Source organism: Loxodonta africana, chromosome 3 (genome assembly GCF_030014295.1).
Source record: "Loxodonta africana isolate mLoxAfr1 chromosome 3, mLoxAfr1.hap2, whole genome shotgun sequence".
NCBI lineage: Eukaryota > Metazoa > Chordata > Mammalia > Proboscidea > Elephantidae > Loxodonta > Loxodonta africana.
Window position 1 is genome coordinate 143199385 of NC_087344.1, and position 12239 is coordinate 143211623.

The 12239-nt window shown below is 41.0% G+C and overlaps 1 protein-coding gene across 3 annotated transcripts in view; it reads left to right on the forward strand.

Moving 5' to 3' along the window:
- Positions 1–3222: 3222 nt before the first annotated feature.
- ARHGAP29 (Rho GTPase activating protein 29) overlaps positions 3223–12239 on the forward strand; it is a 74158-nt gene continuing 65141 nt past the window's right edge. For 2 of the 3 annotated variants that reach the window (XM_064282237.1, XM_064282238.1), the window contains exon 1: positions 3223–3315. Coding sequence is in view for 1 of the 3 variants with exons in the window: in XM_064282239.1 (XP_064138309.1) it covers positions 3303–3315 (13 nt within the window). In the remaining 2 variants the exon portion in view is untranslated. The remainder of the gene's footprint in view (positions 3316–12239) is intronic. The other variant, XM_064282239.1, reaches the window with a different exon arrangement.

Consider the following 12239-nt stretch of genomic DNA (forward strand, 5'->3'; position numbering starts at 1 on the left):
TTACTTTTATTTATCTATTTTTTTAACATTTTATAATTTTATTATAAGCCAAGAATTTTGGATTTGCAGAAGGATATTGTTGCAATAATGTGCTTTTCATACTTGAAATTTATTTATATGATATAAAATTATTTTTTTAAACAAAATGCAAGTTAGGGAGGATTAATAAAATTATTCTTTAAATTTAAATATGATCCTCCATTTTTGAGAATGTTCCCAAATGTTACCATCCTCCTTACTAAGAATAGGGGTGGAGAAGACGGCAATAGTTAACATTTTTTTAAAGATTTAAGAGGAAGGTTGAGATCGAGAGACTTTTGAAAATTTCCCTGAGATAACCTTACTTATAATTTAACCACCTAATATTCATTGAGGACCTGCTGCATGTCAGGTCCTGTACACAATAGTCGGTTGTTTCGGAGGCTCAGAGGTAGATCTGGTGAGGAGTGTCTTGAGACTAACTCAAGGGACATTTGAGAGTCAGACTTTTCTTTTCTTGAGTCCCCTGAGGGTTGCCCTGCCCCCCACCCTCCTTGGCCTTCAGAATCCCGTCCTCTTCTCCTATTGGTGTCCTTCAGTTTTGCATCATCAAAGGTTTCCAAGGTGAGTATCCATGGTACATCTTCCTCCTCAAGTAGGGTCTGAAGGTGTGTTTAGTTTTGAAGTGTCTTTTCTATCTCTAGTACGTTTGTCCTTTGTACTGATGTGTTTGGAGTTTGAAAGGGTAAGTTTGTGCAAGTTTAGTGTGGAAAATCAACTGTGGGTCTCAGGTAACTAAGGAGCTTTGGGCTCTCATATTTGTCTTTTCCATGTATCACCAGAAGGACCAAATTGGTTTCACTTCCCCAGAGCTCTTCCCTGCATGTATTCAAAGGTGTGGGAGACACCTCTTTTCTCTTTACTGGTAAATAGTTTCTCTCTTTTTCTTTCCTTCTTCTCTCCTGCCTGTCATCTTCTCTCCTTTCCTCCTTCTCTCCTCTTTTCCATTATTTTCCCCCACTTCTCAGTCTTTTTATTGCCATCCCTGCTCTCCTCTTTTTGCCTCCCTCTTACTATATTTGTTACTGTTTTTCCTTCCCTTCACACCCACAACCCTTTTCACTCTTCACCTCCCACTTCCCTGTGTCTACTGCCCTCCTTCTTTGCCTCTCCCTTCGCCTCTCCCTTCTTTTTATCATCCCCTCCCTCCTTGTGTTCTCCTTACTGCCCTATTTCCCTATACCCCACCCTTTGCCCTCACTCCCCTACAGGGCCTTTTGAATGTTGCCGGTTTGAGGTCAGTGACTGCAAGTTCCTCTAATCAGGAACCTTGATTGGGAAGAAATCTGTTTTATAAGGATAGTTCAGGGCATATGCTGAGATACAGTTGTGTAGTTTTGGTAAAGGTATTATACTTTCTTTTTTTGGCCTGGTTATTCCTCTGCCAAATGACTGGACCCCTGTGTCCCAGGTAGCAGATATTTCATGGTCATTTTTCCTTGGATTCAAAGAAAAAAACCTTTTTAAAAAATGCTGTGATTTTTGAGAAACATTAGAAGTGCAATAAACCTAGTAAAAGGGGATGGAGGAAATGACAGGTAATATTTAACACATTTTTAAAATGACTTAGGATGGAGATTTAGATTGTGGAATTTTCTCAAATTTCCCTTCCACATCTTCTTGATGATTTAGACATCCAGATATTCAATAAGGGCCTGCTTTGTACTATGCCCTGTGCACACTAGTGAGGAGGGAGCACATCTGAGGAGCAGACTTTTCTCCCTTGGGCTACCTGGGGGTTGCCCTGCCCCCATCCTCCTTGGCCTTCAGAATCTTGGCCTCTTGCCCCATTTGGTTTCCTTCAGTGCTGTCATCACTGGTTTCCAGGATGAGTGTTCATGGTATGCCCTTCTTTTCCACTGGAATTTGAAGGCATGTTTGGTTTTTAGGTGTCTTCACTATTTCTATTGGGTCCCTATGAGTAGGAATTGACTAGATGGCAACCGGTTTGATTTTTGTTTTGTTTTGTTTTCACTATTTCTAGTGCTTTTGATTTTTGTTTTGTTTTCACTATTTCTAGTGCTTTTGATTTTGGTACAGTTATGTTTAAGGCTTATTGGGTAAGTTTTAAAAAATTAAGTCTGAAAAATAATTGTGGAGCCAAGATGATGAAGGAGCCAATGGTTCTCATGTTTATGTTTTCAAGGTAACAACTTAGAGCCTAACTGGCTTCACTTCCCCAGAACTGTTTTACTGTGTGAGAGGTGTCCCTTTCCCTTTCTCTATCAATGGGTAGTTTCTCTCTCTTTATCCCCTCTCTTTGTCTCTCTTATCTTCCTTATCTCAGTCTCCATCTTATTTTCTCTTTCTCTGCCTCCATGTATCTCTGGGTCTGTCCCTGTCTTCTTTGTTCTTTCCATCTCTCTCTCCTGTCTCCACAGATGTCTCTCCAGCCTTCTCACACGTCTGTCTCTTTCCCTCCTGTGTTATTTTCTGTCTCTGTCTCACCACCACCTCCACCATCACGCTGTTTCCTGTCTTCCCCTCAGGACCTTTTGAATGTTCCAGTGTCATGGCCAGTTCCGCATTAATCAGGAACATAATCCATTTTATTGAGGGGAGTTGTTGGTAATACAGCACAAAGTAATGTAGTTTTAAATAAATTTAAGAGGGCGTTTGATATTTAGGGACTTCCTCAAGTTTACTTGTGAAAACCTTACCTATGATCTAATCAGGATTGTGCCCTTCATCCTCCTTTTGGCCGGAGGATTCCTTTCCTCTCTTATTCGTTTACTTCAAGTCAGGCCATCATTAGTTTCCATGGTGAGACTCCATGGTGCTTTTTTTTTTTTTTTTTCCCATTGCGTTAGAAGGGGATTAGAGAGGTAGAAAAGGTGATCAAAAGAATTAGTTTATAAGAAATGTAGATTATCTCAGAAGCCTGATCATTAGGTGATTTGTCCCTAAGGTTCGCTCCAGCCGCCCTGCTGCCACCCGCACAGGGCTCTAACACGTCCTGCAATGTTGGGGGGCAATCAGCAGACTGGGGCGCAGCTGACAGCCAGCACCCGAGAGCCCGCAGCCGCCCCACCTGCCAGAGGGCGCTTAACCCCGCCCCCGGGAGCGCGGGCCAATGGGCTGGGCCCCGGGGGGCGGAGCGCGGCCGAGTGGGCGGTGCGAGGCTCGGGGGCGGGGCGGCCGCGGCCGGCGCGGTGGTGGCTCGGCCGGGCGTCCGCGGGCCGTGGGGGATGGGGGCGGCGAGCTCCAGCCCTCGGCGGCGGCGGCCGTAAGTGCTGGGCGGGCGTCCGCGTCCGGGACGCGGGATGGAGCGCCGCGGTGAGTGTGGGCGTCGGCTCCGGGCGGGGGTCGCCCCGTACGGCCGTCCGCCGGTTGCCGTCCAGGGTCCGGGCGGCCCACGCGGCGGCCCCGGGGGAGGCGGCTGCGGGCTGCGTTGGTGGCCCGAGCCCCGCGGGCCGGGGTCGGACGCGGCGAGGGGCGTGCGGCAGGCAGGAGCGGAGGAGCGGGAGGACGAAGCGGGGGTCTGGAGCAGAAGATTTTGATCATAAAGCAAACAGAGCGGTTACTGCAGACTGCATCGTATTCTAAAAAACTTTACTCCTTTAATCCTCACGACATGTCCGTGATTATTTTCCCTGTTTTTTTACCTGGGGGAAAAGGTTAAAAACCTGCCTAAGTGCATAGACTAGTAATTTGCAGTCAGGATGAAACCCAAGGCAGTTTTGCTCCAGAACTTGTGCTGTTGACTACTAACTTCAGAGCCAGAAAGTCTCAGTCCCTCTCCCACCTGCCCCAGTTGCAGTCTTCACCCCAGTTGGGTTCTCAGTCCTGAGGTTTTAGGGTTTCTGGGATGCATGAGTTCTCCTCGTTTCTGTCTTTTGAGTTGAGAAGTGTTTGGTTCTAAGGGTCCTCACTTTCGATGGTTTGCCCCAATCCTGTTGTGGAGGTACTTGGAGTTTGACAGCTTTATTATTATTATTATTTTCACTTTGATATGTGAGTTCAGTTTGAAACGTTTCAAGGTGGAGCTGTAGTAACTGACCAGCCTCGTGTCTCCGTGTTTATCTGTGTTTACTCTTTTAAGGGAGAATTGTTCTCATACCTTCTCAGAGGGCAAGGTTGTTACCTGCTAAAGGTTAGAGCTGAGCGCCCCTTCCCCCTTCTCCAGTCTCCTTCACTATCTCTCGTCCGTCGCAGTCGTCGTCTGCTGTCCTAATTGGTTGATCCATTTTCCCTCTGTGTTTAAATCCTGGGATGAGAAACGTGCTCTTTGACATGAGTAGTTGTGGCCGGTCAGGGAGAGCCCTGCCTGCCAGGAATGCTAGACGTTGTGGAGACGTGGGAGGCTAGTCATCTTCCTCTTTTTCAAGCGTGCTGGATTCGAACTGCGCAGGAATGAAGTGTGTGTGTATTGCATGCCTTCCTTTAGAAGTTATAGTTACTGCGTATTACTAATAAAACTGTTTCTGATGTGCCCCTGTTTTGTTTTTGTTGGGGGGTGCTTTAAATGTAATCGAAGACTTCAGGAATGATCTCTTGTTACTTATTTTTTAGATCTTTTAGCAGATTCTTACTAAATCAGAAATTGTGCTGAAATTGCCGATTTCTGAAGTATTTGGTAATTTTTCCTGAGGTAAAAATAGTAGAATGGAATCTGTGAAGCATAGATTTGGGGCAGTTTTACACTTCAGTTAGATAGCCCAGTACCTAAAATAAAAATAAGTCCATAATGACGTTTTTGGAGAGGGGATGGTGTGTGGGATTGGAAGACATTTGATTGACATAGGCTACTGAAGTCTTGGAAAAGCTTTGTTTCGGGGCACTGGGAAGTTAATGTTTATATTTCTAATGCACTTATTACTTAGAATTTAAAACATACAGAGAATTTTGTACAGTAATTTTCTGTTTGATGCAGAGTTCTTTGAAAAGTGAGTAAAACATGTTTTTAGTGTTGATGGTTTGGAGATAGAAGAGTTACATGAGAATTAGGAGAGTTTCACAGATATTTTGCTGAGCAACCTGTTTGCACAGTTCAAACTTCACTTGGAAGCCTCTTAGGTTTTCACAGAGTCACTCCAGTTTCTGGGGTTGTTTCCAGTTGCGTATGCCTTGCACACAATCTACAGATATATTGCAATGAAGCCACATCTCATTTCTTGCTTAACTATACATAATTTTACAAAGCACTGCTAGTAATAATAGCTAACACTTACTGAGTCTTATGATGAGACAGGCACTGTGCTACATGCTCTCCATGCATTCTTATCTAATTTAATTAAAGTACAAGTTGCAGTCTGTTAGTAACTGCATTTTATGTTGCCACCAACTACAGAACATTCATTTTGACAATGGGAAAGTAGTACTTACAGTTTTGAAAAAGTGTATTGTCCAAACTTTTCCAATATCATAGTTCAGTTTTATGAAAGCTTGGATTGTTTATACTGATTTTATACTTTTTTCTGAATTGTAATGTTTCCTCTTTTTAGCTTGAAATATGAGAAGTTGTAAAGTACGTATAACAGAATTAGCACATTAATTGCCATAATGCTGACTAGAGGTGGAGTATAACCCTTTTTAGCCCCCTTTGCTGGATTATTTTAGTCTTGACTAAAAATGTTCAAGCATTTTTGAAACGTTTTTCACATTAGTAACTTGGGGTTACTAATTTGACATGGAATTACTTAAATTCTTTTTCTGAGCTAGGTGAAATGTTTTATTGCTCGTGATATATGTCTTCAAATTTTATAAATACCTTTACTGGTGTCAATGACCAGTTTGCTAATCTAAATTAACAGCTGTCAGAATTACAAAGAATGACTTTATTAAGTAAGGTACAGAAGCGATAAGATTTGCTATATTCACAGTCTTCTTAATTAGTTACTTGTAAAAGAACTGCCTGAGCAAGGCATTTGAGTTTTGTTTGTTTTTCTTTTGGGTATAAAAATAGTGCTCAAAAAGTTGTCCTAGTTTCATTTTAGAAGTTATCCACACTTTTGAAAGATTAATGTTAGTTAGGTTTGAAACTAGTTTAAATGTAGAAATTAACCTTCTCAGAAATAATTTGGGATTAACAAAAGAGTATTGAATAAAGGACCATTAAAAGTGATTAGAGATGTGTTGGAGAATCCTGAGGAGCCCTGGTGGCACAGTGGTTAAGAGCTTGGCTGCTTAACCTAAAGGTCAGTGGTTCGAATCCACCGGCCACTCCATAGAAGAAAGATGTGGCAGCCTGCTTCCATAAAGATTACAGCCTTGGAAACCCTGTGGGGCAGTGCTCTTCTGTCCTGTAGGATCACTGTGAGTTAGAATGGACTTGATGGCAACAGTAACATGTGTGGTGAACCCTGTTTAAAGGAGTGGAGAAACAATAGAAATTCAACTTTGATCTCAGTTTTATGTAATTTTGCCTTCACTCAGCTTTGTGTGCTTGTTTTATTTGAGTATCTTGTTTTATAAACTACTGTTTTTAGAAGTAGATTTTTAAAATAATTTATATTTTCCCCTCGAAACACTGCAGTAACCCAGAGTTGTCCATTTTTGTTTCTATAAAAATTAATTGAAACTTTATAAGTAAACGCCCATTTATTATTTATTCAGCAGATAGTTTTGGGTAGTTTATCCCTCATACACCAAGCAGTGTGCTCTAAGAAGAGAACACATGGTTAGCAGATAGACATGGTCTTGATTTCCTGGAGATTATAGTCTAGATGGGAAGACATGAATCATCTATTTGAACTGTGATACGTGCAGTGATGAAAAGTATAGAATGCTTTAGAGCATCCAAGAGGAGATTCTGCTCTAGTTTCTTTGGGGGCGGGGGGTGAGGGTCCAGGAAGTATGGTCTTTGAGCTGAGATCTGAGTAAACATAGGGGAAGAATTATTCCAGGCAAAAGGAACTGTAGAGATAGACAGGCCTCTGAGCTGAACAGGCCCTGGTTTTCAAGCTATAGAGTCATGACCCATTTATAGGCATGAAATCCATATGGTAGATGGCAGTAAGTGTTTTTGAAAGCAAAGTGGAGTAGAAGAGAAAACATCGAGGGCATCATATAGATACTTAGCCAGAATCTGTGTTGTATGAAATAAATCTATTATATCCTCACACAAACACATTCAGACACACAGAACGTTCAAATGTGACATACTTAATGTGTGTATTGGCTCATGATGTAAAATTATTCGCTACTGTGGGTCACAGGAAACAATCCTATTGAAAGAATGAAAAAAAGGTGTTGAGAGTCAGGAATTGTGACTTCAGATGACACTGCAGAGGTCTGTAGGAGCCACATTTCACAATGTTGAGCCTTGGACACAGTAGCTTCTCATTTATCCTATGGAAGGGTTTTTAACAGAGAAATATGATGATATTTATGTTTTGAAAAGTTAACTCACTGTATTTGGAATGGGACAAGAATGGATGAAGGAAGACCCTTATGAAGTTAGTGCGGTAGCTCAGACAAGAAATGGTAATACATACTAGTGTGGTAACATTGGAGATAGAAATGGATAGATTGGAGAGCTATAGATGAGGAAGTAAAAATCTATGGAGTTGGGTAAAGTGTAGGAAAGAGTAAATGATATAATAATAAGTGCCTGGAAAACAATATTAAATAAAACGTTCTGCAGTGCATTTCGTAGGAGTCCTTAGTCATTCTCCCATTTTGAAAGTATTGAGATAATCCAACACAAAATATTTGAAAACCATTTTAGTGATAGTACGTGAGCTAATTTAATTTCTCCAGTCATTTCCTTTTTGATTTTTAGAGATACAAAGAAAATCAGAATTCTTAATTCTGGAAAGGAGAAATGTTTGGATGAAAAGGAAACAAACTAAGATTTTCTTGAGTTCAACTGTGTGCCGAGATTAGGTATTTTCACGTATGAGATCTTTTGGTTTTGTGAACCCTTATAATCTTCCTGTAGCCTATAAGCAAATTACTGAAGTCAAATATCTAGAAAGTATTAGAACCAGGATTCAAATCCAAGTCATTTTCACTCTTACAAATTGTCTTTTTTACTATAGTATCCTGAAATTTGGAAACCCTGGTGGCATAGTGGTTAAGAGGTATGGCTGATAACCAAAAAGTCAGCAGTTCGAATCCACCAGGCACTCCTTGGAAACCATATGCGGCAGTTCTGCTCTGTCCTGTAGGGTCACTATGAGTCAGAATTGACTCGACAGCAACGGGTTTTGTTTTTTTGTTTTTTTAGTTTTATCCTGAAATTACCAAAAACAAACAAACTTGCCTTTGAGTGAATTCCAACTCATAGCAACCTTACAGGACAGAGTAGAACTGCCTCAAAGGGTTTCCAAAGCTTTAATCTTTACAGAAGCAGACTGCGGCATCTTTCTTCCACAAACGGGCTGGTGGGTTCAAACTGCTGACCTTTTGGTTATCAGCTGAACACTTAACACTGCACCACCAGGGCTCCTTTATCAAAAATCCCAAAAAAACCCAGTGACGTCGAGTCGATTCTGACTCATTGCGACCCTATAGGACGGAGTAGAACTGCCCTATAGAGTTTCCAAGGAGCGCCTGGTGGATTCGAACTGCTGACCTTTTGGTTAGCAGCCGTAACACTTAACCACTACGCCACCAGGGTTTCCTTATCAAAAATAGTACCCCAGTAATCATACATTTATTTACTCAGCCAAATAGGGGGAAATCAGATTAGTAGATACCCTTAGATCTAATTTTAAACAAACAAATATTCTTCATGAGGCTTGATAACACTTGTGTGTCTGTTCGTGTGTAACTAGGGAGAATCACCTGTAATTGATTATTTTATGTGCTGGACACTTGTAAACCATTGTCTCATTAATCCTTACAGTAATCTGATGAGGTAGGTGTTGTCAGGACGTTATGCCTGCTTTACAAATGAGCCTGCCAGAGTGAAGAGATGATAAACAGCTGTAAGGCCACATAATACCTGATGGAGGATTCTGAAAAAAAGGCTTTTTATTCTTTTCAAAGCACACATTTTATCTTTATTTATTGTGCTTTAAGTGAAACTTTACAGTTCAAGTCAGTTTCTCATACAAAAACTTAAACACACATTGTTATGTGATGCTAGTCGTTCTCGCTGCAATGTGACAGCACACTCCTTCTGTCCAGCCTGTATTTCCTGTGTCCATTCAGCCAGCTCCTGTCACCCTCTGCCTTCTCTCATCTTGCCTCCAGACAGGAATTGCCCACAGTCTCGTGTGTCTGCACTAGGCTAAGAAGCACACTCCTCACCAGTATCATTTTATGTCTTATAGTCCAGTCTAATCTTTGTCTGAAGAGTTGGCTTTGGGAATGGTTTTAGTTTTGGGCTAACAGAGAGTCTGGGGGCCATGACCTCTGGGTTCCCTCCAGTCACAGACCATTTAGTCTGGTCTTTTTACTAGAATTTGAGTTCTACATCCCACTTTTCTCCTACTCCATCAGGGATTCTCTGTTGTGTTCTCTGTCAGGCAGTCATTGGTGGTAGCCGGGCACCATCTAGTTCTTCCGGTCTCAGGCTGATGGAGTCTGGTTTATGTGGCCCTTTCTTTCTCTTGGGAGCATATTTTCCTTGTGTCTTTGGTGGTGTTCATTCTCCTTTCCTCCAGGTGGGTTGAAACCAATTGATGCATCTTAGATGGCTGCTTGCTAGCTTTTAAGACCCCAGATGCCACTCACGAAAATGGGATACAGGATGTTTTCTTAATACACTTTGTTACGCCAGTTGACCCAGACCCCCTGAAACCATGGTCCCCAGACCCCCGCCCCTGCTACTCTCTTCCTCAAAGTGTTTGGTTGTATTCAGGAAACTTCTTAGCTTTTGGATTAGTCCAGTTGTGCTGATTTCCCTTGTATTGTGTGTTGTCCTTCCCTTCATCTAAAACAATTGTTCTGTATTATCTAATTAGTGAATATCCCTCTCCCTCCCTCCCCACCCTGGTAACCATCAAAGTATATTTTCTTCTGTGTTTCAACCTTTTCTTGAGTTCTTATAATAGTGGTCTCATACAACATTTGTCCTTTTGCTACTAATTTCATCCAGAGTAATGCCTTTCAGATTTCTCCATGTTGTTTCACAAATTCATTGTTGTTTATCATTGCATAATATTCCATTGTGTAAATATACCATAATTTGTTTATTCATTCATCCGTTGATGGGCATCTTGGTTGCTTCCATCTTTTTGCTATTGTAAGCAGTGCTGCAGTGAACATGGGTGTATTCATGTGAAGGCTCTTATTTCTCTAGGATATATTCTGAGGAGTGGGATTGCTGGATCTTATGGTAGTTCTATTTCTAGCTTTCTAAGGAAGCACCAAATCTATTTCCAAAGTGGTGTACCATTTTACATTCCCACCAGCACTGTGTAAGTGTTCAAGTCTCTCCACAACCTTTCCAACATCTATTTTGTGTTTTTTGGATGAATGCCAGCTCTATTGGGGGGAGATGGTATCTCATTGTAGTTTTGATTTGCATTTCTCTAATGGCTAATGATCATGAGCATTTCCCCATGTATCTGTTAGCTTCCTGAATGTCTTCTTTGGTGAAGTGTCTGTTCATATCCTTTGCCCATTTTTTAATTGAGTTATTTGTCTTTTTGTTGTTGAGGTTTTGCAGTATCTTGTAGATTTTAGAGATTAGATGCTGATCGAATTTGTCATAGCCCAAAATTTTTTCCCAGTCTGTAGGTTGCGTTTTTACTCTTTTGGTGAAGTCTTTGGGTCAGTGTGTTTGATTTTTAGGAACTCCCAGTTATCTCGTTTCTCTTGTGGTGTTTGTGCATTGTTAGTAATGTTTTGTATACTTTCAATGCCATGTATTAGGGCTCTTAGTGTGTCCCTATTTTTTCTTCCATTATCTTTATCGTTTTAGATTTTATATTTAGGTCTTTGATGTTTTGAGATAGTTTCTGTGCATGGTGTGAAGTATGGGTCTTGTTTCAATTTTTTGCAGGTGGATATCCAATTATGCCAGCGCCATGTGTTAAAGATACTGTCTTTTCCCCATTTAACAGACTTTAGACCTTTGTCAAATATCAGCTGCTCATAGATGGGTGATTTTATGTCTGGATTCTCAATTCTGTTCCGTTGGTCTGTGTATCTGTTGTACCAGTACCAGGCTATTTTGACTACTGTGGTGTTATAATAGGTTCTAAAATCAGGTAGTATGAGGCCTTCCATTTTGTTTTTCTTTTTCAGTAATGCTTTTCTTATCCAGGGCCTCTTCCCTTTCCATATGAAGTTGGTGATTTGTTTCTCCATCTCATTAAAAAATGCCATTGGAATTTGAATCAGGATTGCATAGTATCTGTAGATCGCTTTGGGTAGAATAGGCATTTTCACAATGTTGAGTCTTCTTATCCACAAGCAAGGTATGGTTTTTCACTTATGTAGGTCTCTTGGTTTCTTGCAGTAGTGTCTTGTAGTTTTCTTTGTATAGGTCTTTTACGTCTCTGGCTAGATTTATTCCTGAGTATTTTATCTTCTTGGGGGCTATTATAAATGGTGTTGATTTGGTGATTTCCTCTTGGAGGTTCTCTTTGTTGGTATAGAGGGATCCTGCTGATTTTTGTATGTTTACCTTGTATCCTGATACTTTGCTGAAATCTTCCACTAGTTCCAGTAGTTTTCTTGTGGATCCTTTAGGGTTTTCTTTGTATAAGATCATATCATACTTCTTCCTTACCCATTTGGATGCCCTTTATTTCTTTTTCTATCCTAATTGCTTTGGCTTAGGGCCTCCAGCACAATGTTGAATAAGAGTGGTGGTAAAGGGCATCCTTGTCTGGTTCCTGTTTTCAAGGGGAATCCTTTCAGACTCTATTTAGGATGATGTTGGCTTTTGACTTTGTGTAAATGCCTTTTGATATGTTGAGGTGTTTTCCTTCTGTTCCCATTTTGCTGAGTTTTTATCATGAATGGGTGTTGGACTTTGTCAGATGCCTTTTCAGCATCGATTGATAAGATCAGGTCGTTCTTGTCTTTTGTTTATTCATGTGGTGGATTACATTGATTGTTATTCTAATGTTGAACCATCCCTGCATACCTGGTATGAATCCCATTTGGTCAAGGTGAATTATTTTTTGATATGTTGTTGAATTCTATTGTTGAGGATTTTTACCCCTAAGTTCATGAGGGATAAAACCAAAAAACCAAACCCAGGGGCGTCGAGTCAAATTCTGACTCATAGCAACCCTATAGGATAGAGTAGAACTGCCCCATAGAGTTTCCAAGGAGCGCCTGGCAGATTCGAACTG